Below are 26,142 nucleotides of genomic sequence, written 5' to 3' on the forward strand. Positions count from 1 at the left end.
TTTGTTGTGAACTATCCTTTGCCTTTGAAGAGAACCAATGATATAATTAACAGAAGAAGGCGTTATGATTGAGGTGGATCTGGATGAGGTTAAATCTTAGCTGAGAACTGAAGGAAGCCTAGGAAGGTAGAAGTGAGAAGGGAGAGGAATTTCTGGCAAGTGGACAGACAGCAAAACTGCCCAGAGTTGAGAGACTAAGTGTAGTGAATGAGGGATAATAGAGGAGACCAGTGTCACTGGATTAAAGAACGCATGTAAGGAAGGAAGGAAGGTTTAAGAAAACTGAAAATGAAGGAACGGATCAGGTTAGGCAGGACTTTAAAAGTCAAATAAATGATTTTTATATTTTATCTTGGAGTTAATAAGAAGCCATTAGAAATGATTGAATAGAGGGCTAACATGGTTAGACCTATGCCTTAGGAAGAACAGTGTGACAACTGAGTGAAGGATGGACTGAAGTGAGGAGAGACTTGAGGAAGGGAGGCCCACCAGCGTACTACTGCAATTGTCTTGGAAGGAAGTTGACAAGGGCTATGGCAGTGACAAGGGATGAAGGGGTTTCACTAGATAGTTAAGCTACTTGAAGAATTTTTTCATGAAAGAGGGATTAAATTTGACTAGCTTAGCCCCAGAGTACGAAATTGGGAAAAATGTTTGAGAGTTGCAGAGGAAAATTGAGGTTCAATGTAAGAAAATTTTTATTTAATGTGATAGCACCTGTTATTTTCGTGAACAATAGAGACATATTTGTAGAAGATTTCAAAGTAAAAGTTACTTACTTGCAAAACTATTTTCTTCTATACTTCCCACAAATTCAGTCATTGAAAATACTGGTGGATTATCATTTATATCCAAAACTCTGACTCTGAGCTCTAGAGGCCTTTCCAGATCTTGACCTTGTGCATTCAGAGCACGGCAATAGATCTAGGAGAAAAGGAAGAAACATGTCATACTGTAGAAACCACATGAAAAAGACCTCTCTCTCTCCCTCCCCCTCCCCTCCCCCTCCCCTCCCCCTCCTCCTCCTCCTTCTCCTTCCGCTTCTTCTTCTTCTCCTCCTCCTTCTTCCTCTCTCTCTCTCTCTCTCTCTCTCCCCCCCCCCCCTTTGCCCTTCCCTTCAAGTTCCTAACTAAACCTGTAGGCTTTCTTTAGGGTTTAGGGTAAAGAAAATCAATCAGTTTGTTTATAAGATATTCACTTGCTAATGATGTGATTATATCTAATTAACTTCTTGAGCCTCAGTTTCTCCATCTATAAAATGATTATAATGGTATTTCACAGGGTTATTGTGAAGATCAGAGGAGATGATTCCTATATTATGTAACATGAGCAATTGTTTTCTAGTGGCTGTTTTAATTAGTGGGAAAACCATTTCTTATTCTCAAACACTCTTCTTCTAGTTCCCTATGGACCTTGCATAGGATGCTTGCTCAAATAAATCATCTAGGGTATTAAGAAAAGTATGAGAAAGTTGATAATAAATACTCATTAATTGGTTAAAACTGCTACATTCTTCAGTCTGAGTTTCAATTTGTCTCATAAATAATGAACAAGAGTTGTTTTCACATATAAACAGGTACAGTACTCACAATGAAATATGGAGTGAGCTCTCTATCAACTATTGCTGTTATATTAATTTCACCCGTTTTTGGATTAACAATAAAGACTCCATAAGGGGGCTGATCAATTCCCACTCCAGAGATGCGATATGTAACTTGTTGATCCTTGGCACAGTCTGAGTGAATCTATATAAAGTAAGAGAGATAGAAAATATTTGATAACCAATAGAATTAACGGTTCTTCCTTTAATATCCCAATGCTGTCTTTCTTGAGAATTATTGAATATGTTTTCCTTCTAGTAGCAAAAAATTTTTTAAGTAAACAGAACTATGTGTCAACTAAGTGGTGCAGGGGTTAGAGCACTGGATTTGGAATTAGAAAGATTCCTTTTCACGTGTTCAAATCCTTCCTTAGGCATTTACTAGTTTTATAATCCTGAGCCAATCATTTAACTGTTGCCCTCAGTTTCTTATCTGTAAAACTAAGCTGGAGAAGTAAAAGGAAAATCACTCCAGTATCTTTGACAAAAGAACTACTCTTTCCACGGGGTGATGAAGAAATGAAATGACTGAACAACAACAAATGAAAACTATTGATTCCCAGACTGATCATGATGGCAAATGTTGCAATGATGGCCAACAGTGTAATAAAAAGATGAGGCAAATCATTACACAAACAAATATAACAAATATACTCTACAATCATTAAGTATGGGCCATCTTCCTTAGGATTCTGACCTGACTCACACTCACAGAAGATATTATCTAGATTTTAAAATGGTCAATTTGAACCAGGAGGAGATAAGGTCTTGTGAAAATTCTCCTAGTTCTTGAGATTTTAGCCTCTCCTCATCCTTTACCCCTAGGGAACAATAGCAGCTTGAGCAAAAGACAAGATATACTGAGACTAGAGAAAAAGAGTGCTTATTTATAGGAGGAAGTGACAGGAAAGAAGGTATAAAGGGAATGGTATTGTAATTACAAGAAAGCCAAAATAGGTCCCTATTTCTCTTCTAAAACATTTTAAGATAGAATCATAATTTAAAATGTCTATCGAATAAATAGAACATTAACATTAGCAATTTAACTAGTAAAATTATTGTATAAAAACAACAGTAACACACTTCTGTCTATATGAAGTAATTTTTCAAATCTACAATTGAATTTTTAAAGCTTTCAAAAACTTTCAGTGGATAATCTGAATGATCACATATCACATGTCTATTTCTCTTATGCCTTCATAACCTTTAAGTGAATAGGATTCATAAAATCTTTAAAGGGTTCTCACTTCACTAATTTTGAGATCGATCAACTCAACTTTCCTGTATTTATCCACTTATCATAACTGTCACTTACTTTTGCAATTGGATTTCTCTTTGAGTTATCTTCACCTTCCCGACAAGCTGCTGCAAACTTGATCCATTCTCGTTTTTGCCTTCTGATGGAATGCCATTTTATGGTGCCATTTTTGCTGTTATAGTCTCTTACCTTGGGTAAAAAAGTCATAGTTTCTATTATCGTGTCTTCAAGCACTCATTTTTATTCACCATATACATTCATTAGGTACTGGAGAATTAACTTTAATATACAAGAAGATATTGCCAAATTGATTATTCTTTGATGTACTTTTGTTACACTTTTTCTAATGATTAAATAAATCTGACTTTCATATTAATTAACATATATGTGTGGATTTAAAAATTTAATTTTTTTCCATTTTGTTTCAATTTTGGGAAAAAAAATTATGTTTTACCTGAACTCGAAATTCAGCATTAATCTCCACCACCACCTAGAAACCAAATGAAACAAATAAATTGAAGAATTATTTTTGATGAACATATTTTAGGATACATATCTCTACCTTCATTTCTCTTTATATTTAGCTTTTTACTTCTTTCATTTCTTTATTTCTGTTCTCCTTTCTACTATTCCTTTTGCCACACATTGTCCTATTAATATACGAGTAGATGCTATTTGTTGTTGTGATGTTATAAGGAAAAAGGAATATTGGCCAATATTAATTATGTCCTTTTTGAATTCAAGAATTGAGTCTATCTTTGCTAAATCTTGTGTCACTAGGGAAATCGGATTCCCTTTGAAGTTGCTAAGTTATATTTAGTTGTGATGAATAATATAAACATCTTATTATATATAAAAGTGGTAGTAATATATAATAAAATATTGTATAAGGTATAAAACTCATAGTAATATATAATAAAAATATTATACAATGAATAAAATATTTCCTGGATATGTTCAGGAATCTGGGTGCCAACAATTAAGTTATAACTAGAATATTGATTTTTAAAACTATTTTAAGAATAGTAAAAACAATCACATTCTAGAGCTAAAAAAAAGGATAATGATCAGAAAGACATAACATTACAAATTCATTTAGGAAATTCAATTCAATTAACATTTATTAAGTGCCTTTGATCTACTTCCTATTGTCTTACACAGTATCCTTTACAGACAGAAGATGCTTAATAAATGTCTGTGTTGCTGACCTGAATTTCTGGGTATTATTAGATATGTTGGGAATAAAAAAATGAATAACAGTGCAGTCAATGCCTTCAAGGAACTCATATTCTATTGGTGTGGGACAGTGAGGAATTTGTGGGGTAAGGTGGATATGAACAATAAAAGATAAAGTCTGATAGGGCAAATGAAAGATCCAGAGAAGAAGTGTTCTATAAAATTTGAGGAGGGACCATAAGTTCTAGCTGATAAGGAAAATTTCAAATTTGGAAGAGATAAATTCTTAACAGAGTTTAAACATTTTTAAAAAATAGCTTCCTTTAGTCTATTTCTGATATTTGCTCTTTTCATTACATATAGTAATCTTTACTAATTAAACAGATTCTGAGAAATGAGAAAAATAGATATTATGATTGCATTAAAAACTAGAAAGGAAAGATAATTAAAGGAATACAGGAAGCTGTTGCCCTGGTTGGGCAAGTTCTTCTTGTCCTTTCCCTTACATAAGGCAATTATTCTAGTCCAGCTAATTGTACTCCTAGGTCTTATTTTCAATTTCATTTCATTTAAACACTGAACTTATGCAATGCATAGAAGAAAAATAAGACCAAGTCTTAGCCATGCCTTCTCTACAAGTATCAGCTTTCTTCGAGATCTCAAGGTTCAAAGTCTGGAACCAGCTAAGTATTGCATCAGGAAGCATCAACATAATTAACTTCTCTAATGGCAAATGTTCTTTTCATCAAGAACCCAGATGAAGTGCTGAATTTGGCTTTGAAATCCAGGTGGGATATAATGAACATAAATATGGCAATTTAAAGAAATTTAAATAGGTTAAGAATTTAGTTTCTAAATCATCTTCCCAAATCATTTTCTGTAGTTTGTCAGTATTTTTAATAGGGAGATTATCATGATAATAAGTAATGAAAACTTCTATCACATGTATTAGCCTGGATTTAATGTTGACTGATGCAATGCGAAAATTAGTGTGGGATTTAAAAAAATGTAAGTATTCCAAATGACTCTATGTAATTGCCTTCAATTTTAGCATTTTATATAATATTTAGCAAATTTCAAAGACTAGAACGTGTATTTATTTTCATTCTCTCTTTTTTTACCTTTCCCCTACTCATCAAGAGGGGACATAGTCTATTTGTCATGAAAACAAATTTCCATATTAACTAACAAAATTTTAAAATATTAAAAATAATCCATAATTCAAAACCACTTTAAAATAGAAATGTATGTTTTCATAGGTAATAAAATGAGCACTTTAGTTTAAGAGATGACATATGCTTCCATGATAAATTCTTTGACCTATGGTACAAATGATTGATATGTTGTTCAAGTCAGTTAGCTCACTTCCTGTTTCTAAGAGAAACAGAGTAGCATCATCTCCTAGAAGATTCTTTATACTCTTGATCAGATCTTGACAGGAGCAAACTGTTTCTTGAAGACTTACAGAATCCTTATGGTCACAAGGATACCATTAGCACATGAAGGACAGGAGGACAGAGTCTACTTTAGTCAGGTACACCATAAAGTATGTTTTTTAGTTATTTGCAAGGCAAATGGGGTTAAGTGGCTTGCCCAAGACCACACAGCTAGGTAATTATTAAGTATCTGAGGCCAGATTTGAACTCAGGTACTCCTGACTCCAGGGCTGGCATCTAGCAGCCTCCACCTTAAATTTATATTTCTTCCTTAGTAAAAAGACATAGACATCTTTTCTGTTTTCAAATTATGAAATCAAAAGGTGAAAAATAAGGTCAATTGCAATAGAAAGGGCAGCTTTTTTATTTCAGTGTTCAAATAGAAAAGATAGACTCTAACTTCCCAATATTCTCTTAATTAGGGAGGGTTTAAGTCTTAGTGTCCTTTCATAGGCAAGGAAAAGAGATGTGAAACATATATAAGAGATGCCCAAAGTGGCTCAGAATGGTGGATATGGAACTAGCTCCTGGATTTCCTAATGCCTGATCATTCCAGGTATTGGAAAGAATCTCTCATGTTCCTCCTTAAGAAGCATTGCCTCTTGTGTCCTCTATTGCCTTGGTTCAGCCTTTCCTTTACCTCACTTGTGGGGGTGAGATGGAGGTGGAACAGTACTTCAGTTGTCTGAGAGACATTTTTTCATAATAATAGAATCGTATACCCACCTTTAATCTACAGTACACCTTTCTTTCTACAGTGAAGTGGCTAGTGGGAAGATGTTTCTTTTGGATGACTATGCTGGATGACTCATTAACCATCTCAAGTCTTTGAATCTGTGTCATATTTTTCCCATGAAAGGGTCATGGGATTAGGTATAGAGTTCAGTATCTACACCCTCATGTTAGGGTGTTAGTATTGATTAACAACTGAATAATTACTATCCGCACTTCTATCTGTTCTGTGTAGACATAGGCTCATAGTAAGGTGCTCAAAGATATAATATAAAGTGTTACTGTCGTCTTTCATTTGTATGATGTATGTGTTGATAATATACAATTAATTTTTGGTCACATGGGTTTTTCTACAATTTTATGCATTCTGAGACCATAGATGCATTCATTTTATAAATTGTGTGGAGGTAGGGGAAAGGGCACAACTTGGAATCAAGAGACATCTGGAATTGAATTCCATTTACAATATTTACAGAACTTATAACCTTGGGCAAATCACTTACTCTTTGAGTCTCAATTTTTCCTCTGTAAAATGGGAATATAACACCTATAGTACTTTTGCCACAGGATTATTCTGAGAACAAAATTAAATAATGTAGGAAAATTTTGTAAGTCTTAATGTGTTATACCATCTATTATTAAAATCACATCCTTTAAATATTTGACAAAATTTCCTAGCCTGCATCTAGTATAATTTTACTTAAATGAATATAATCAAGAGAATTTGAGGAAAGAAGACTGAATTTATTTATTTATGATGTATCCAATTTGCTTTTTGTGTAAAAGATACACAATAATAATTTGCAATAGTGCCCTAGAAATTCAATATAAGTTATTAGTCCTATTTAAATCCCCAAAATTGAATTCATAAGTCTTTCCCACACAAAAAGTAGTAAGAAACTCAGCATGTGAATTTTGAATTTCAAAGATTATACATTTATATGTATACATTCTGAGTGGACTAGAAAAACTTTGACATCACAAATAAGAAAATAAAATTTAGCAAAAATTAAATAGCTAGCTAAGAGGCAGTATAGTACAATGGTCTGACATTCCAGTCAGAAATATCTGTGATTGAGTCCAGCTTCTGATATATCCTGTGTAATCATGGACAAGTGATTTGCGCCCTGGGTGCCCCCAGGCAACTATCTGAGACTATAAATTAGAGAGAAGCTGCCTATATACATTGGTGACAAAGAGTTTTCACACTAGCAAATTCCCACGTTGAAGGAGTTACAGGTCTGTACCACCTCTCTGCCCCAAATTCCAACAAAAGACAAAGTATCTTTGCATCTTTAAATATATTACTAAATCTTTTGGATCGGTAATCAGTTTCTCTAATTCATTTTCATTATTGCTTGGTTGGCATGATGAAAATACAACAAAGAAAGTGATGCTTTCCTTCCTGAAAGAAATAAGACTCTCACAGTGCCAAGACTACAGCCAAAAATTAGCATTTGAATCATAAGAATATGGTTTAACTTTTAACATTTCTATTCCATTCTAGGCAATGCCAGGAAGACCTGAGTGGAAATCTGACCTTAGATACTTCCTACCTGTGTGATTCTGGGCAAGTCACTTTGCTCTTATCTGTTTCAGGGTTGTTTTGAGGCTCTTGTGATATTTGCAAAGCACTTGATACAGAATCTGATACATTGTAAGGAGTTATTAAATGCTTATTTCTTTCCTTTCTTTCATCTATACATTCCTTTGCTTTCATGTCATATCTACTAAAAAAAATCAATGACCTTTTGTGAATCTACTATTAGAACTTGAAGGCAAAGTGCAATTGGGACAACAGTAGGCAAAGGAACCATCAGTTCCAGTCCTGACTCTGTCAATAAATGGCTCTTTTAATGTCTCTCTCTCTGCAAGTTTCCTCAAGTGTATAATGAGGCAATTGGAGAAGATAATATCTAAGAATACCTTGCATAGCCTTAATATTATATTTAATGCAATTGTGGTTGTCCTGAATTCCCCTCTACCTTACTCCTCAAGGCAGGGGAGTGGAAGAGGTCCTCTGCCCAAAGTATTCTTTTTCCTTTCTATCTTCAGTAGCAAAATTCCTTCTGGGATCAATTACATTCATAAGAAAATTTTCCAGAAGTGATTTAGATGAGGGAATATCATCAGACAATAGATGCTTTCTTTTATCTATGGACTTGGAAAGCATGGTGCAGGACAGCAAACTCTGCTCTGAGTTCAGGTTTATGGTTAAGCCCTGTCTCTGAAACTGTTTGACCTTGAGCAAGTCACTTAACTTCTGTACATCTCAGTGTCTCTCAACAACAAAAGGAGATGATAATATTTGCACTATCTTCCTTGAAGATTTTTTTGGTGAGGAAAGTACACTGGAAATGTATATTGCTTTAATGCTCCTTTCATTTTTTCATCCCTTAAACTGCTTCCTTATTTGGGTGATTTTTAGTTTATTAAATAAAGATGGGCCACTTTCTTTGACAAAAAATCTAATTAAAGATCTGCAATTTTGTCATAAAATGTTTCTTAATTACTGAGCATGATGTAAGTCTTTTATATGTAGTTGCTTTGGATGTGGTGGTAGCTTTTTTTTTTTTTCTTAGGTTTTTGCAAGGCAATGGGGTTAAGTGGCTTGCCCAAGGCCACACAGCTAGGGAATTAGTAAGTGTCTGAGGCTGGAACTGAACTCAGGTCCTCCTGACTCCAGGGCTGGTGCTCTATCCACTGTACCAACTAGCCACCCCATGGTAGCTCTTACAAAATAATTTGCCACAACAAATTAAAAAGTCACAGTTTTCAATTCTTTTCCTTTTGATTCCATACATTCCTAAGTTTTGTAAAGATGGTTTCCAAGTTAGCAAAATAAAATATATAATTTCTACTATCTCATTGACTAAGCCTGTGAGAGTCACAAAATATCCAAAAACATATTTCTCATTTGATATACTAAACCCCGAAGCGAAATTTGCATGAAAAGGGATTCTTTCAGTGGTGTTGGGAGTAATTTGACTGGAAAATTTATTCATAGAATAGAATGCTAACTCAATCAGTTTTATTTCCTGTTTGTAAATTGATGTCCCAGATGAAAACTAATGTATAATGATAAAACGCATTCAAAATTCAGTAAATTTAGTGAAATAATTAAATATTAATTAAATAAGTTATGATTTTGTATGACCCATGAATGGTGTTATAAATGGTGTTTACATATATATATATATAATTTATATATTCATATATAAATATAAAATGACTCTTGGCATTAAAAAGATTCCCCATCTTTGATCTACTATGTATCATGTACTGTGGTGCATACTGGGGATATAGCTGGCAATTAGGCTGCTAGGTAGTACAGTGGTTAGATTGTTGAACTTGGAGTTGGGAAGACCTGAGTTCAAATCCAACTGTAAACACTAGCTGGCCAAGTCTTTCTTCAGCTTCAACTTCCTCATCTGTAAAATGGGTTTGATAATTACAGTACTTTCCTTACAAGGAAAAAGTGAGATAACACATGTAAAACACTTTGCAAATCTTAAAGGACTATGTAAATGTTAGTTATTGTTGTTATTATTGTTACAAAAACATAAATGAAATAATCTCTGCTCTCAAGGAGCTTACTATCTATCAGGGGAGTCAAGGTGTGCCTGTGTAAATACATATACATAAGTGTGATCAACTGTTTGTCTTTTGGGTTTTTTGGGCACTTCTCCAATGTGTGGGTATGTATAAATATGTGTGTGTGTGTGTGTGTGTGTGTGTATACACACACATTCCTGTATGAAGCCATATATGTACTTAAATGTATATCTGAATATATATATACATATAAACATAAATATATAAATACATAGATAAGCACATATATATTTAAATGTATATCTGAATATATATATACATATAAGCACTCACATAATATATATTATATATACACACATATATATATACAACATACAAGATGAATTTTTTAGAGAAGGGCATTAGTGGCACTAGGAAGTGTGGGAGAAGGATCATGAAAAGCATCATATAGATGGTGCCACTTGATCAGAATTCCAAAGGAAATAAAGAATTCTAAGGAGCAAAAGGAGGATGGGATTTTATTCTAGGCGTGGGGAACAGATAATATAAAAGTCAGACATACTGTTAGATTGTCCTATAGCCTACAGTTCTGCTGGCACTTAAAATGCTCCTGAACTATAACTACTGCATTCATTTATATGACAGATTTTTTAAGATATGTAAGGCAACATGGAAGGCTCTGAAACTATTCCAATTAAGGCCATCCACTATTTAGTGTCTCCCTATTTTTACAGTCCTATTGTACATTATTCCCTTCCATCTATTCTATACAGTCAAACTGGAATACTTGTTATCCACTGAATTTGTCCTGTAATTTCTCACCTCCTGACTTCTGATAATACTTTGTCTCATGCCTGTGGATCACCACCCTCCACCATTTTGCCCCAGTCTTGCCAGTTACTCTATCTGCTGAGTTCTTAATCATCTATTGAAGTCCACTTCAAATGATGCTTCTTCAGGTAAGCCTTCCCCACTCCTTCAAATTTTAACATCATTATTATGCATGGATCTCATACAGAACTTTCTCAGGACCTCCCTTATGAGTGACAATTTGTAATGCAGTAGTTTGTGTATGTGTCATGCCTCTTTATTCATCTGAAAGTTCTAAAATTGAAGGGGCTATATCTCAGGTAAACTATGTATCCTCTCTAATACTTAGCACCTTGGTTTTTATTTTATAAAAGAAGAATTTCACAAATTTTTTAATTGAATTGGAAAGATTTCAGAATGACATTATTGATGAAAAACCTGAACTCATCTCTCATTTGAAGAGAAAATTAACAGAAAAAATAAGATATGTTAACCCTTAGTTTAGAAAAAGGCAGAAGAGTTTGCATAAATCCTCTGAAAAGGAAATTGCTGTGCTGAAATATAGTTTTTTATTTTTTATTTAGTTTTTTAGGTTTTTTTTTTGCAAGGCAATGGGGTTAAGTGGCTTGCCCAAGGCCACACAGCTAGGTAGTTATTAAGTGTCTGAGACAGGATTTGAACCAATGTACTCCTGACTCCTGGGCTGGTGCTCTATCCAGTGCACTACCTAGTTGCTCCTGAAATATAGTTTTAATAGTTTCTTCCATTAACACTCTTTGTCCACTGAATGTGGACTAATGTACTATGTTGAATATGTACTAATTTTCATAATATCTATCACTGTTGTGCATGTGTAGATGGGCAGATATTTAAAATTTTCACTCTGTAGTTACATGAACTTCAATGTCTCCCTCTATCTCTAGAATCAAATATAAACTTGGCATGGCCTTTAAAGGCCTTCATAATGTAGACCCATTCTAGGCTTATTATAGATTATTTTCATTCACACCCTTCATGTAGCAGATAAATTGGCCTTCTATTAACATATTATTTCTCATACATGGCATTTTCCCCCTTCTCCATACCTTTAACCTATTACATAGATTATCTTTCATTCTTGGAAGATCCATTTTTACTTCTGCCTCTTAGAAATTTTCAGAACTCAGTTCATTTTCTGCAAAAAACTTTTCTTTATTCCATTTTCTCCTTCCCCCAAATCTTACCCCCAGCTGCTAGCACTTGACTCCTGAAATTACCATGTATTTCTTTTCCCCTATATCTGTATGTGTACAGAAGTCTATAAACCTTTTGAAAGCAGATATTATTTAATTTTTATTGTTTTATGCTTTATTCTTTTGCATAGAGCTTAACATAGAGTAGGAAATACTTAGTGAATGCTTGCTGAATGAACAATTAAATTTAAAATGGAGCCCTGAGCATAGAATAAGATTACTTCCAAATTTCCTCCCATCTTTAAGTCCATATATGACACTGTGATCCTCTTGCTTCTCTGCCAGCTTGGTCTATTGACGCCATTTCTCATTTTCCTTGTTTTAGGCATCAATTAGGACAAGGTTATAGGAAGTGGGGATGTTAATCCATGATTGTTCTAATATTAATTCAATAAATATTTCAGCCTAGGTTGTTTGAAAACTTAGGTCCTTTTTATAATTTGAATCTGGATTTTTTTTGCAAGGCAATGGTGTTTAAGTGACTTGCCCAAGGCCACACAGCTAGATAATTATTGTGTCTGAGATCATATTTGAACCCAGGTCCTCCTGACTCCAGGTTCTATTCACTGTGCCTGAATCTGCAATTTTTTAAAAAAAGGTTTTAAAGAGAGAGAGAGAGAGAGAGAGAGAGAGAGAACTAGACAAGAGCACAAGTTTCCAGGTGGTCAGATGTCATCTAAAATTTGAACTGGAAATAAAGTGGCAAACCATTACTTTTTTTTTTAACCGGTTAGCATGCTTGACATCCAGGAAATAAAGCTTCCCCTGCTCCCCCAGAGTAACAAAAAAAAATTTTTTTAAGTTGAAAAAGTTTGCTTTTGTGCAGAATCTGGGTTCTGCTCTGATTTAGATTTACTGTAGATGGAAATTTACAAGTAATTTTTAAAAATCATTAGGTCTGCAGAAATTCAACAGGCTCTTTCGGGTTCCTCCCACATTAATCATACCACACCCTTTTCCACCTTCACATCCAAACACAGAAAATTTCAGTACTTCCCATCTAAGAACATAAACTTCTCAGTCAACAGGCGATGAACTCCATATCACCAACAAACAAAAATTCTCACAGAAACAAAAAAAAATCCAAATAAAACTAGGTAGATTAGGTTTCTTAGACTACTATTGATTATTTCATTTGGGTTTGCTTCCATTTCTCTAGTTCTTGGTAATGTGATTGTAGACTATTGTCATAATCAGCTTTATACCCTGCCCTGAGTATGCACTTAATAATTGTTTGTTGGCTAGAATTTCTCTGATAAGCTTTTGTTGCTGCTTGTTAATTTTTCTCTGCCTCTAAAAACGGCTGCTTTAGGCTCATTCTATAACAGTTTTCATTTTTTCCCTCAAGAAATGGAAAAAGAATTTTTTACTTCAAGTTCTATAAATCAACTGAACCAACAACAAGATATACCTTTTAACAATCCATGTCTCACAAAAGGAATCATCACAGATCAACTGCTAAGCATGAGAAATGTTTTTTATGTAATTATTGCCAAGTAGAACATGGCTATAAACTCTGTGAGGATAAGGACAAAGCCTTATCTAAGCAATGCATATCTCTGTCATCATTTTCTAGACACAACCTGCTTAATTGATGTTTTTTGGGTTGAATATAAATGAAAAATAAAAACTGGTAGTTCATTGAGACATACCAAAGACTCTGAAAGCCTCTGTCCAAAGAAGAACAATGTAGAAAGCATGTGATTCTTGGAGAATGATGATTTTTTGGGTTGGGAGGAATTGAAGAATTACTAGATTAGTAGGGAGACTTTATGTTATAGAGAGGAAATTGTATTATTATTATTATTATTATATGGAGTGGAAATATGTAATCAATTAGAAAAATCATATAAATAAAAATAAACAACAATGGAGTTACGAAATTCTTTATAGAAAGGATTGAAAATAAATTTTAATTTACTATATCCATGATGAGGAATAACTGATTGAACTGAATTTATGTGGAACTGGAGGGGGGTGTATTTAGCCATTTGAAAAGAAACAATTTTATGCTAATTCTTGATACCTGTATTATTCCCATTAAAATGACATACTTTAAATGGAAAAGAATAAGCATTTATATAGTGCCTCCTTTATGCGAAGTATTGTGCTGAACTCTACAAATGTCATCCTCTCATTTGATCCTCACAGCAACCTGAAGATAGGTGCTATTATCGCCCCCATTTTACCTTTGAGGAAACTAAGGCAAACAAAGGCTGACTAGGGTCACACAGTTATTAAGCCATCTGAGGCCAGATTTGAATTCTTCCAGGCTACAGGTCCAGAACTCTATCCATTGCAACACCAGTTGCCTCCATTGCCATCATAATTTGACGGATGTTGAGGGATTTAGGGATTTCCTCTTATCTTTCCTCCATTAACAAATCTAAAAGTTCCATGAAAAAGTAATGAAGTGGTACTGTCTTAGCATAACACCCATTTAAAGTAGTCATACTACCAGTTCATTGTAGTTAAATTTGTGCGAGTTGCAGACCAGTTTAATGCAATGGCTCCATTTTAGCTAACCACCATTCATTGAATCAAAGACTTAACTTGTTATTAAACAGAATCAACATTCCAGACCTAAGTCAAACAAGTAGAAACAAATATGAACCAAAAACACCGTCTGCTGCCAAGTTCAAGGATAATTTAGCTGGCACCTGCTTTTTTGGGATTAGCCTATTTGTGAAAGACATTAGTGTTTTTGCTGCATTTTTTCAAAATGTGAAATACATACATATATATATATATATATATATATATATATATATAAATGCACATAGTATCTATACATATATATGTATAGATACTATGTGCATTATGATATAAACAAAATCCCAAGAAGTTACTATTAATACTCTCTATGAAGGATGAACCATGTTTTGTTTTATTTTTTAGTGTGGAGTTTACATGGTGTTGATATACAATAAAAAACAAAACTTCCCATGAAAATCATTGTTCTCTTGTAACTTTGAAGATTTTCCAGTTTTCCTAAGTTTTTTAATAAGAGAAAAACTAATTTTGAATCCATTGAAATGTTTGGAATACATTTTTGCTGAGGTCCATGAATAATATTCTGACCATTGAATATTACTATTCAGGAACAGAAATCTATAACTGGAAGAGACCTCAGATGTTCCAATTCAACCTCTTCATTTTATGAAGGGGGGGCTGAGGCCAGTAAAGTGTAAACTTGGGCCAGGGTTCGTAGGTGCTGGAAGCGGAATATAATAACAGTAGGTCACATTTATAGAGAGTTTTAAAGTTTCCAAGTGTTTTCCCCAAAACTCTGTGAGGTAAATAAAGCTGGTAGTATTATTCTCATTACTGTTACTAGATTTCTGTTTTGCAGATGAGTAAACCCAAAGTCACAGAGACAAAGGCGTATAGACAGAGCAAGATTTTGCACTGATCTCAAGTCCAGTGCATTTCCACTATGCCAAACTGACCTTCCACTGGTGAGAAAAGCCATAGTAATAATTATATGATAACCCTTTAATTATAACAGTTCCTTCAAATGCCTCATTACTTATAAATCTTCTGTACTGTCATTTTTATTGAAACTATTAAATAGACCAAAATCACTTTTTTTTTTCTTAGAGACACTTGGGCCTTCATAAAAATCTATGCAAGCATCATGACTATGCTCAGACCATATTGTAGTTCCAGGAAGTTAATTCGAATCATAGGATTTACAAATGGAAGGGGTCTTGGAGTTTATGTTTTTCAGTCTCTTCATTTTACAACTGTAAGTAGTTACATACATCTACCAGATGAATTAATTGCATTTTATTTCCTTAATTAAAATTTGTGGTATTTGTTTTGATATGTGAGGACAGAGAGAGAGAGAGAGAGAGAGAGAGAGAGCGAGTATGAGAGAGCAAGAGAGCTAGAGAGAGAGAGAGAGAGAGAGAGAGCGAGCTTTGATAATTGACAAGGTTCATCTCAACCAGTATTCAAAATTTCAGCCATTCAACAAGTCAGATGGTGCTAAGAATTTTAAAAATTCAACATGTCTTGGGTATGCTATCATCTTGAGGTGTAAACTGAAACACTAGCTCCTGATAAGACACAGGTACAATCTTAAAGAAAAGCAATGCAAATGTGGCTTATAAAAATCATTCCAGTCATTAATATGAACTGTTAGTTCAGGCTACAAAATTAAGTCACCTCTTCCAAAAGTAGTTTCATTTGCTAAACAGATAAGTTTTATTGATTTAAAAATTGGATCTACTTACCCCTAAAGTGAACAGAATAGTTGCGGTTCTGAACAGAAACCAGTCCATCGCTTCTTATAGCTCTTACATCCAAGTCTCAGAGAGTTATGTTTTTGACTTCTGCTTCTTTTCCTTCCCACCCCCCCTTCTTCTGGTGCCTAATTAAAAAAAAATAGGACTTAGTAGATGTTCTTACATGCAGGCTTTGAGATGTTTCTGCCTTCCTGTGAAGGAAGGACTGAAGGTACGTATAACCAGTCAGTATCCCCACCCCAAAATCCTGGGCTGGTCTCACCGAAATGTCTGACAAGATCATTATTGCTCCCAGGTAAAAGCTATGGGACACACCCTTCTAGTTTAGAAGCAGTTCTCTGTGGAGCATAGAAGTTTCTCTCCTCTGGAGGTTCTCAAATGAAATCAATTAAAATTTTCTGAAACCTTGAAAAGGATAAAAATGGACAAGTTCCTTTCTATTGTTATGGGTAATAAGAGGGACTTTATCTCCTTATCCCATGAAAAAGAATATTTAATCTATATGTAAGTTATGGGCAAGGTGAGTATTCTGACAACTGTGCATAATCAAAACCTCAGATCACAGGGAGAAATTATCAAATTTGACTCAAGCAAACTTGGAGAAAGTACAAGCTGGAGGAGTCATGTATTTACTAAACTGATGGTTAAGTGACTTGAATATCTTATTAAAGTCAAGAGATAATATATCATTTATTTGTTGAAAGAAAATTATTTGTGATGATTTGACTTATAAAGTTTTCTCTGGTTTCTGTGATGACGTTTCTTGGTAGCAATGTGTGTCCCTAAAGTCCAATTCTGTGCAGACAACTCTTCTTCCTCTCCTCCAAACCAATTCCTCCTTCCCTTTTTTTCTGTACTTGTTCCACACACTTGTATAGAAAAGTCGAATGAGAACTTGACTTTCCAAGATTGTTGTTGTTTTTTTTTAAATAGATAAGAAGGAAAAGTTTGATGATATATTCAGTAAATATTGACCAGAGCCAGATAAATGCAATGACAATAGCAGAGAAACTGTGGTTCAGACCAGCTAGGTTAAAAATAGATGACAAACTCACAGCACAACCTGAGCCAGGATTGTATGGAGTCAGCCAATTAGAACAAAGGAAATATGCTGAAGACCTGACCACCCACATGTGAAGACAGGAAGAAGAAGGTCCTGAGTTTGTTAAAGAAGAAGTAGCTTTTGTGGGGCAGTATTTGATTGCAAGTTTAAAATCATTCTTGGAAAGTATTTTTCTTCCCCTTAGAAATGGTTTGAGGCAGGCAAACAGAAAGGGGCTGGGCAGAACTATGTTAATTGGCTACAATTAGGAAGAGAACAAGGGATGGTCCAAAATGGTGTGTTGGGTCTCTGATTTATGGAAAATGTTTTTCTTTCATATGTGCATGAGAAAAAAATAGCCATTCAACTTTACAGGAACACAAATGGAGATTTAGTTAACTTAGTGTGGATCTTTGCAAACTGGGAAGGAGGAGACTGCTTTGATAGGTCTTAGGGAACAAGCAATTGTTTGCCCTGCCAAGTTTTTGCTTATATAAATAAAAATAATGAATTGTAGTGTTCAGGCTAGATTTATAAGTAGTGAATTTTATATTTACAAATATATATTATACACATATATGTATGTATATATAATGTATATATATATATATATATATATATATATATTTAAAGAGAGAGAGAATATAGATAATGACATTCACAAGAATAGCTAGTAATAGAACTAGATGAGCTAAAAATTTCCTGAAGGATTCAAGAGAAAATGTCCTATTTGTCTTATTGGCAGAGTGTGAATGATTTATACCACTGGACCTTCATAGAATCATAGAATCTCGCCCATCTTTCCCCTTATAGTATCGTAGTGGTTTTTTTCCCCTGGTATTGCCCCAAACATAGCTTTGATTTCATCCTAGCCAAGGACCTTGCCCCAACTACGGACTCTCAACTCATCCTCCAAATGGCAACCACTCAGACACTCCTAAGAAGAGGGAGTATGGGAGAACTTCTTGGTTCTAGAGCAGCAGTAACACCTCCATTGACAAGTCACCTGGGAGTCAGTGATAATGGAGAAGAGAAGGGATTGGGGATTATCTCTCACCAGTAGCACTATGATATGACCTACACAAGTCAGCATCTGCTTTAGGCTTCTATTGTCCCCATTTCTTAAAAATTTGTCTTTCATGGCTGATGTATACATTTTCCTTTCCTTTAAAGTTCCTTCCTCTAATATATCCCTTATCAATAAACCAACCCTTTCACTCCCTTCCATACCTGTACTGCCTCTCTCCTTTCTCCCATTCCTCCTCCCCAGTCCCAAGACTCCCACAACTAATCTGATCTGCTTGACTGCTCACACTGCTAGAAGAGATGAGAATCACCATCTCTATTAATTCTAGTGAGATGGAGGACCAATAGGCCTTATCATCTATCTATCCTGCCTCTATGTCCTCCAGACCTTTGACCCTATCATTTGACCTACTTATATATCCAATGAATCCTTGTGACTTGTCATCTTTTCCATTGCAGCATACTGCATACTTAGGATTTCTTGATCTTTCCATTGATCTAGCTGAACTTTATATATATATATATATATATATATATATATATATATATATATATATATATATATACTTTATCCTCCAATAAGAGAGTGGGAACAGAGACTGTCTTTCTTTTTCTATCTTCAGCTCTTAGTACAGTGCTTTATGAAAAGTAAATCCCTTATATGGGTATCTATTTATTCACTGACCCTAGCTAATACTCTGAATGTGAATTCTTTCCCTACTTTTCTGGCATTCTTTTTCTGGCATTTTTTGTACCATATAAATCTGGCACATAGTAGGCTTTTAGGGCAGTTAGATGGCACAGTGGGTAGAGTGCTGGTACTGAAGTCAGGAGGACCTGAGTTCAAGTTTGACCTCAGATACTTACTAGCTGTGTGACTTTGGATAACTAGTAATTGCTTCATATCCAGGTCCATCTCCAGTTATCCTGATTCATATCTGATTACTGGACCAGATGGCTCTAGATGAGAAAGTGAGGCTGGTGAGCTAGCACAGCCCCTCTCACTCAGTCCATTCATGTGCTTGTCATGACATCATTTCATTGATGTCATGATCTTCTTTGAAAATGGACAACCCCCCCCAAAAAACCAAAACATTAGTAGGCCTTTAATAATCTCAGTGCATAGATCCTGCCAATCTTCTATTATTCCTTCAATATTGTGCCCAAGCTGTTTCCTTTGCTTTGCTTCAAAGAATCTCAACAAAATTTTGGCCATTATTTAGTGGGACTTGGAGACCATTAAGCCAGGGGCGTCCAGGACCCAGCTCATATAGGCAAAGCTCATTGTCAAATTTTCAGTTTAATTATTTACATCATGAAAATTATAAACATACTACAAATTGTAGTTTGATTTATTCTTTGATTCATTGTCTGCATTTAATAAAGTGATGAAGAAAATGTTAATAATGCAGATTAAATTAAGAGTATGTCATGCTTTTTTGGAGAGTCGATTGTCAAAACATTTACCAGCATAACCCTGGCTAGAATCATTCTCATTTCTCAAAAATGATACCAACTTTAAAGTGATTCTTTGCTTTCAGAGACTCTCAGGAAAATGGATAGGGAATACCACATTAATCAGAAATCTCCTGTAATACCTCAAATACCCTCCTATTTCTCAGGAAACAGTAGTCTCAATTTTCTATGTACTTCAATCTTCTCAATAGCTTAGAATATTGCAAATACCAACTTAAATATGAATTACTAATCTTAACCTACATTTATTAAAAATATTATTACTAAATATTTTGGTTAGTTGGTTCTTGTCTTTCATTTATTGAAGAAGACCAAAATTAATATTAGCACTTCTAATTAGATATAAGAGAGAGTTGTTTTTTATAATTAGATTTGAATGAAGTTCCAGGAAATCTATGTATATTTCTCCCACCAACTTGATATGGTGCTGCCCCACCTGAGATATTGTATAGTTAAATACATTATATGAGTATAAACATGCAAGGTCTTGTGTATAAGGGAAAAAACCCTTTTTCCTTGGTCAAAAGGTTTGAATTTATGACCTTGGGTAAGTCACTCAACTTATGGACCTCAATTACCCTACCTTTAAAATGATCTAGTTGAACTTTGTCATATTATGATATTAAAAGTTCCTTCCTATTCTATAATTATAATTTATATATACAATGCGTGCATATAGTATGGGAACATAAATGTGTTTAACATAATCCACATAATTGTCATTCAATAATTATATAATATTTCATCTTGTTAATATGTCATGGTAGGACTGTCATTTATATTATGGGACATAATAATTATAAAGAATTGATGAACAGTATAACATATCACCATAACCTACAAAATTTTAGGTTGTGCTAAATACCCAGCAAGTCATGATTTGGTGTCTTCCACCATACTTCAGAAACTTGCTATTTTGCACAGTTGAGAGAGACAACAAATCCCTATGCTACAACTATCAGGTTACTTCAAAAATCATAGAGAACTATAGCGGGAACAGACAATTTTCATGGACCAAACTGACAATTGTCTAGATATGAAGTTGATTTTCAAACATTTAGAAATAATGATTTTCATAATTGTTACTATTCTAATTGTCTGTATTCTTCAAGCTACCTGGAAAAAAAAACAACTTTCAAAATGTAGGGAACTAAGAGGAAAAAAAATGATGAGGAATAGGATGAAAATAGTACCAACTTTGTGGTGCTGTCTGCTCCTGAAATTGTATTGAAGATTCTTTCAAGTAGCCTATGGTGGGTGAATATATTGAAATTATTTTATTCACTTGGATAATCCATAAAACATTGAGTATAAGGGGGGAAAAGGGAGGGTGGCAACTTGTCCAGGATTGTTTCCACTGAATTCCCCTCTAAAAGATGAAAATAAGGTAAAATAATAATGATCATAATATTCTCACATTTATATACTATTTTATGATTTATATGGTATTTTTCACTATGATAGATGAAATAAATTTGATTTTTCTCATTTAACAGATGAGGAAACAAAGGTTGAGAGAAATTCTCAAAGAGTTATGAAAAACTTGAGAGGAAAAGATCACCTTCTTTTGGAGAAGGGAGGTTATAGTAAGAGAAATCTGGAGACATGATCTCAACTGATCCTTGAAAAAGATAGAGCTGGATTAGGAAGAGTCCCATTTAAAGTATAGAGGGTAGGGGTGGTTAAATGGTGCATTGGATAGAGCACCAGCCCTGGAGTCAGGAGTACCTGAGTTCAAATGTGACCTTAGACACTTAATAATTACCTAGCTGTGTGGCCTTGGGCAAGCTACTTAACCCCATTTGCCTTGCAAAAAAAAAAAACCCTAAAAAAAAAGTATAGAGGGTAGTGTAATTCAAGGTATGAGAAGACAGCCAAAGTGGGACAAGATGTGACTGTGGAAAGAAGTCTAATCTGGCTAGTGAGGAGGAGGAAGAGATAAGCCTAGAAGGGTGGGTTGGAGGCAGATTGTGTGGGATCTTTGAGTATTCTCATTATTTCCTTTAACTGAAGTCCTACTGTGTGATGCTCAACTATGGCATGGAAATGATCCTGAGCCTTAAAAAGCCTGCCAGTGGTTTTGGCACCTATTACTAAGTAGTAGTTGAAGGTTTTGTATATGGACCCAGCGTTGAGCCTCTAAACCTTCCCTTTTTTACTTAATTATTTTTGTTTGTGTGTTTGTTTTTAGATGAATAAAGTAACTATTAAGTACTTACCATGGGTCAGAAATTGTGCTGAGTGCTAGGGATATAAATCCAAGCAAACAAGAGAGTCCCTAGGATATAATCTCCATTTTTTTTCAGTTGAGGAAAGTGAGGTTTCAAGGTAAAGTGACTTGTCAATGGTCATCTTGATATCAGAGACTAAATCTGAACCCAGGACTTTTTGACTCCAGGGTCATTGGCCATTACATCACAAATCCAAACTTAATGTTTAATAACTGTGTGTGTTTTTTGGTTGTTGTCCTCTGGGATGCTTTTCCAAATCTTAAAAGACCCATTCATCTCCTTGTTCTTCCATGACTTGCCATTCTACTCAGCTTTGTTGGGGCTACAGATCTGCTTGACTGAACCAAGGTCCACTAAATCTATTCACATCTTTTAGCTTGGAATGGATCTAACATAGGACTTCTAACTCCTACTCCCACCCCATCCCTCTTCTTGATCCATGTATGAACCCTCTAAGGAGGGATCTGTATTTAAAATACATTACACCTCCCCCTTATCCCCCCCCATAGTCCCAAAAGTCTTAGTTCAGTTTTAAGCTAAGCAAACTTCAAATCCACTAACTAAAGTGCATATGTGTGCAGCTGGTCTAGGAGGGAAAACATCACTTATCCCAGAATCAAAAAACAAAACACTGCTTGCTCTAAATGTTATAGCAATTAATATATTTCTTTGTCTCTTTGTCTCTGTCTCTTTTTCCCTCCCTCCTCTCTTCTTGTACAGAATTATTAATATTTTTCATGATTGCATAATTAATAATCTATATCAGATTGTATACCATTTGGTAGAGGAGAGGAGAGCAGAGGGGAGGGGAGGAAGAATTTGGATCTCAAAACTTTAAAAAATAATTTAAAACTTTTAAAATATACAATTGGGAGAAAATAAAAATTTTTTTTAAAAAAAAATAGGTTCAGCAGGGAGTAGCTTAGAGAGTTAAAAGCACCATAAAATTTTCCAAATGCAATACCGTTTATAATTATAGTCCTTTATCAATTGTTGAGATTATTCTCTAAATGTTTTATAAAATTCTATTAATCTATCAGGATCAATATTTTTTTTCAGTTATTTTTTTAATGAGAATTCTTTCTTTATCTCACCTTGGATTAGTTAAGATCTCTAGTTTTCTTTTGGTTTGGATATTTTGTATTTTTGAAACTATTACTCTATTGATCTGTATTCTCAATTTAACTTTGCATAGCAGCTTCTGATAATTCTTTTTATTTCCTCCAGTGTTGCTCTGATTTAGCTAATTGGTGTACTTTTTTGTTTTGTTTATCCATTTCTCCTCTAGTTTTTTTTAATATATCCTCTTCTTTGTTGATTCTAGTTTTTCTCTCTTCCCCTCCCTGCCCTTCCTCTCACTGACTTTCTAATTTTTATAAATGCATATTTGGTTCATTAATCCTCACTTTTGTTTTATTAATAAATGTTTTAGTTATTTATATATATATAAAATAAAAATAATTTTTTCTCCTGAGGACTGTTTTAACTACATCCTAGAAGTTTGATACTTTGTTTCATCATTATCATTTGTTTGTTGATTCACTCATTATTTAGCATTTTATTGCTAAATCTCCATTTGAATATGTGTCTTTTGCTTGTCATTATCTTATTCCTATTCAATTTTGAGTTCACCTCTTTATCCATCTTTCAAATACCCAGATAGATCTGAACACAACATTGTGGAAGTTTTTCCAATAATGTAGGTTGATGATTTCTATTCTAGACTGTTCTTGCCCTGTAAATAACTCTTATCCTCATCCTTCTCTACTGTCTATGTAAAGCACAAAGATCTATCTAGTGCTTCATGATGGTATGGAGGTAATCCTCCTCTCTTCTTACTCCTTCTAAAAGACATGGAATGTAATATCTCTCAGGGCTGGGGGAGGGGGTATGTCCAGCCTTATAACAGAAATGATGATATGTGCAGAGGTTTCTTCAGGAGAAAATGAAGTAGGATCTTGGGCCTCTTGCTGCTTCTGAGATTTTGCCTTTCTTTCTTTAAATGTAAAAGACTAAAATGAAATATAAAAGGTTGGGAGTGGCTACCTTGGGATTTGCAAAAGTCTTCAATCAGTACTTACAGAGGACTGCCTCCAGGCACTATACAATCTTTTTGGAAAAGATGATCACTAACACCTGGAAGACTCTAACTTTTGGCTTAATTTGTCAGAAAACATTGCCTTTGTGGGAACTTTTTGGAAGAACTGGAGTAAAGATGTCCAACTATACCATCTGATCATTTGCCAGTCCTGCTTCTCCCCCATAGATAAGTATCTTTCATCCTAGATCTGGATTTCTGTTTCCTGAGCCTCCAGAATCCATGCCCATAGACCCCAAGGAAATTAACCCATTCATTTTTGGAATTCTTGCTTTAAGGTCTACCTCTGTTGATTGGTGATTACTTAAGTGAAAATTAGCCATTAAGGCCCCTATACTTACTAACTGGCCCTAGACACTTGGATGTGCTTCATTTTCACAACTCAACCAACTGTGCATTCTGTTAAATTATTATTTATTATTATTATTATTATTATTACTTCTACCCTGTAAGAAACAAATACAAATAACAAAAAAGGGAAAGGGAAAAAGAGAAGGAAGAAGAAAGAAAATCAGCAAAATAGATTAGCTAATAACAAAGTCTGAATATATGTACAATGTACCACAATTATGGACATCTCATTCCTACAAAGAGATGAGGTGGGGATGTCTTCTCATATCTCTTATTTTGAGTCATGTTTTATTTTAATTTTGCAACATTCAATTTGAATTGTTTTGGGACCCTTCTTTCTATTCACAGTATTATAACTATTGTGTATATTGTTTTCTTGGTTTTGCTCACTTCCCTCTTCTATTATTTCATACAGGGCATGTAGGTGGAGCAGTAGATAGTGCACTGACTTTGGAATCTTGAGGATGGGAGTTTGAATCCAGCCTCAGACTCTTGACACTTACTAGCTATGTGACCTTGGACAAGTCACTTAACCTTGATTGCCTCATATCCAGAGCCATCTCCAGTTGTACTGATTCCTGGATCCAGATAGTTTTGGAGGAGCACACCATCCCCTCACTCAAATCCAATTCACGTGCTTGTTATGGGATCATCACCCCTGATATCATGGTCTTTGATAATGAAGGACAAGCATCATGATCATCAGTTTATGTAAGTCTTTCCATGCTTCTTTTAATTCATCATATTTGAAAGACTATATTTTAGATCCAGTTGTTCAAAGAGTTCTGAATCTATCATCTAGCCATATCTTTTTTATCTAGGAGAAATTTGAGTAGTTCATTACAAAATTAGACACCAGATGCTGATATATTTTTCTCCATTACAACTCATGAAAACTATATTTTAATGTATTGTAAGGGACTGCTCTGCTTGTGTGGAGGAAGTATTAAAATATGTACTGGAAGAGAGCTTGTTTTATTCCTTCTGCCCATTTTCTCTTATTCAAATTATATTATCCTTCAAGGTCCAATTCAAACCCTACTTTCTCCATGAAAATTTTTTCAATTACTGCAGCCCATACCTAATCTCTCTTTTTTTTCCTTCATATGATAGTTTTATCTCCTTGTAACTCACTGATTTAAATACTACTTATAATCCCCTCTAAGGCAGGGATCGTTTCTTATACTTCTTTATGTTTCTAAAGCATACAACACTGAGTGCTTAGTAAATAATAGATGTGCCCATTTTTTCAGATTCCTTACTATGTGTTCATGATGTACAAAGCAAAATGGTAAGATTAGCAAAAGTTATTTTTAGCATCTATTCCCTTCTGCCCACTCTACTTTCTAACTTGCTGCTTTCCCCATTTAATATTAAAATGGCAAGAGAGACATCTTGAACTTTTACTAGTCCTATAACAAGGTTCATACTTGATTCCAGGTCTTTCCTTCTATTTGCTTCCCATCCCAAATCATATTCCTTTGCATCTTGCTTACTACTCACTACCATGGTAAAAATAGTTGTCCCACTTATCATCTACAAAATCAAGGGGAATGGACTAGATGGCTTTTGAGAACATTTCTAACTAGAGATTTTATTTTCTTTTAATGATTGTGCCAATGGATATTGGCCCATAGACCCCAAGGAAATTAACCCACTCATTTTTGGAATTCTTGCTTTAAGGTCTACCTCTGTTGATTGGTGATTGCTTAAGTGAAAATTAGCCATTAAGTCCCCTATACTTACTAATTTTCCCTAAGACACTTGGATGTGTTTTATTTTCACATCTCAACAACTGTGCATTCTGTTAAATTATTATTATTATTTATTATTATTATTATTATTATTATTTCTACCCTGTAAGAAAGA

At 34.4% G+C, this 26,142-nt stretch overlaps 1 protein-coding gene across 1 annotated transcript in view; it reads right to left on the reverse strand.

Moving 5' to 3' along the window:
* The window catches only part of DSG1 (desmoglein 1), a 44,760-nt gene extending 28,497 nt beyond the window's left edge, over positions 1–16,263 (reverse strand). Inside the window, exons 1-5 of the mRNA XM_074208248.1 lie at positions 16,038–16,263; positions 3,313–3,348; positions 2,916–3,047; positions 1,590–1,745; positions 780–924 (exon numbers count right to left, since the gene is read on the reverse strand). Coding sequence (XP_074064349.1) covers positions 780–924; positions 1,590–1,745; positions 2,916–3,047; positions 3,313–3,348; positions 16,038–16,085 — 517 coding nt within the window. The 5' untranslated portion in view covers positions 16,086–16,263. The remainder of the gene's footprint in view (positions 1–779; positions 925–1,589; positions 1,746–2,915; positions 3,048–3,312; positions 3,349–16,037) is intronic.
* Between the last annotated feature and the right edge of the window lie 9,879 nt (positions 16,264–26,142).

This window comes from Macrotis lagotis, chromosome X (assembly GCF_037893015.1).
Source record: "Macrotis lagotis isolate mMagLag1 chromosome X, bilby.v1.9.chrom.fasta, whole genome shotgun sequence".
Lineage (NCBI taxonomy): Eukaryota > Metazoa > Chordata > Mammalia > Peramelemorphia > Peramelidae > Macrotis > Macrotis lagotis.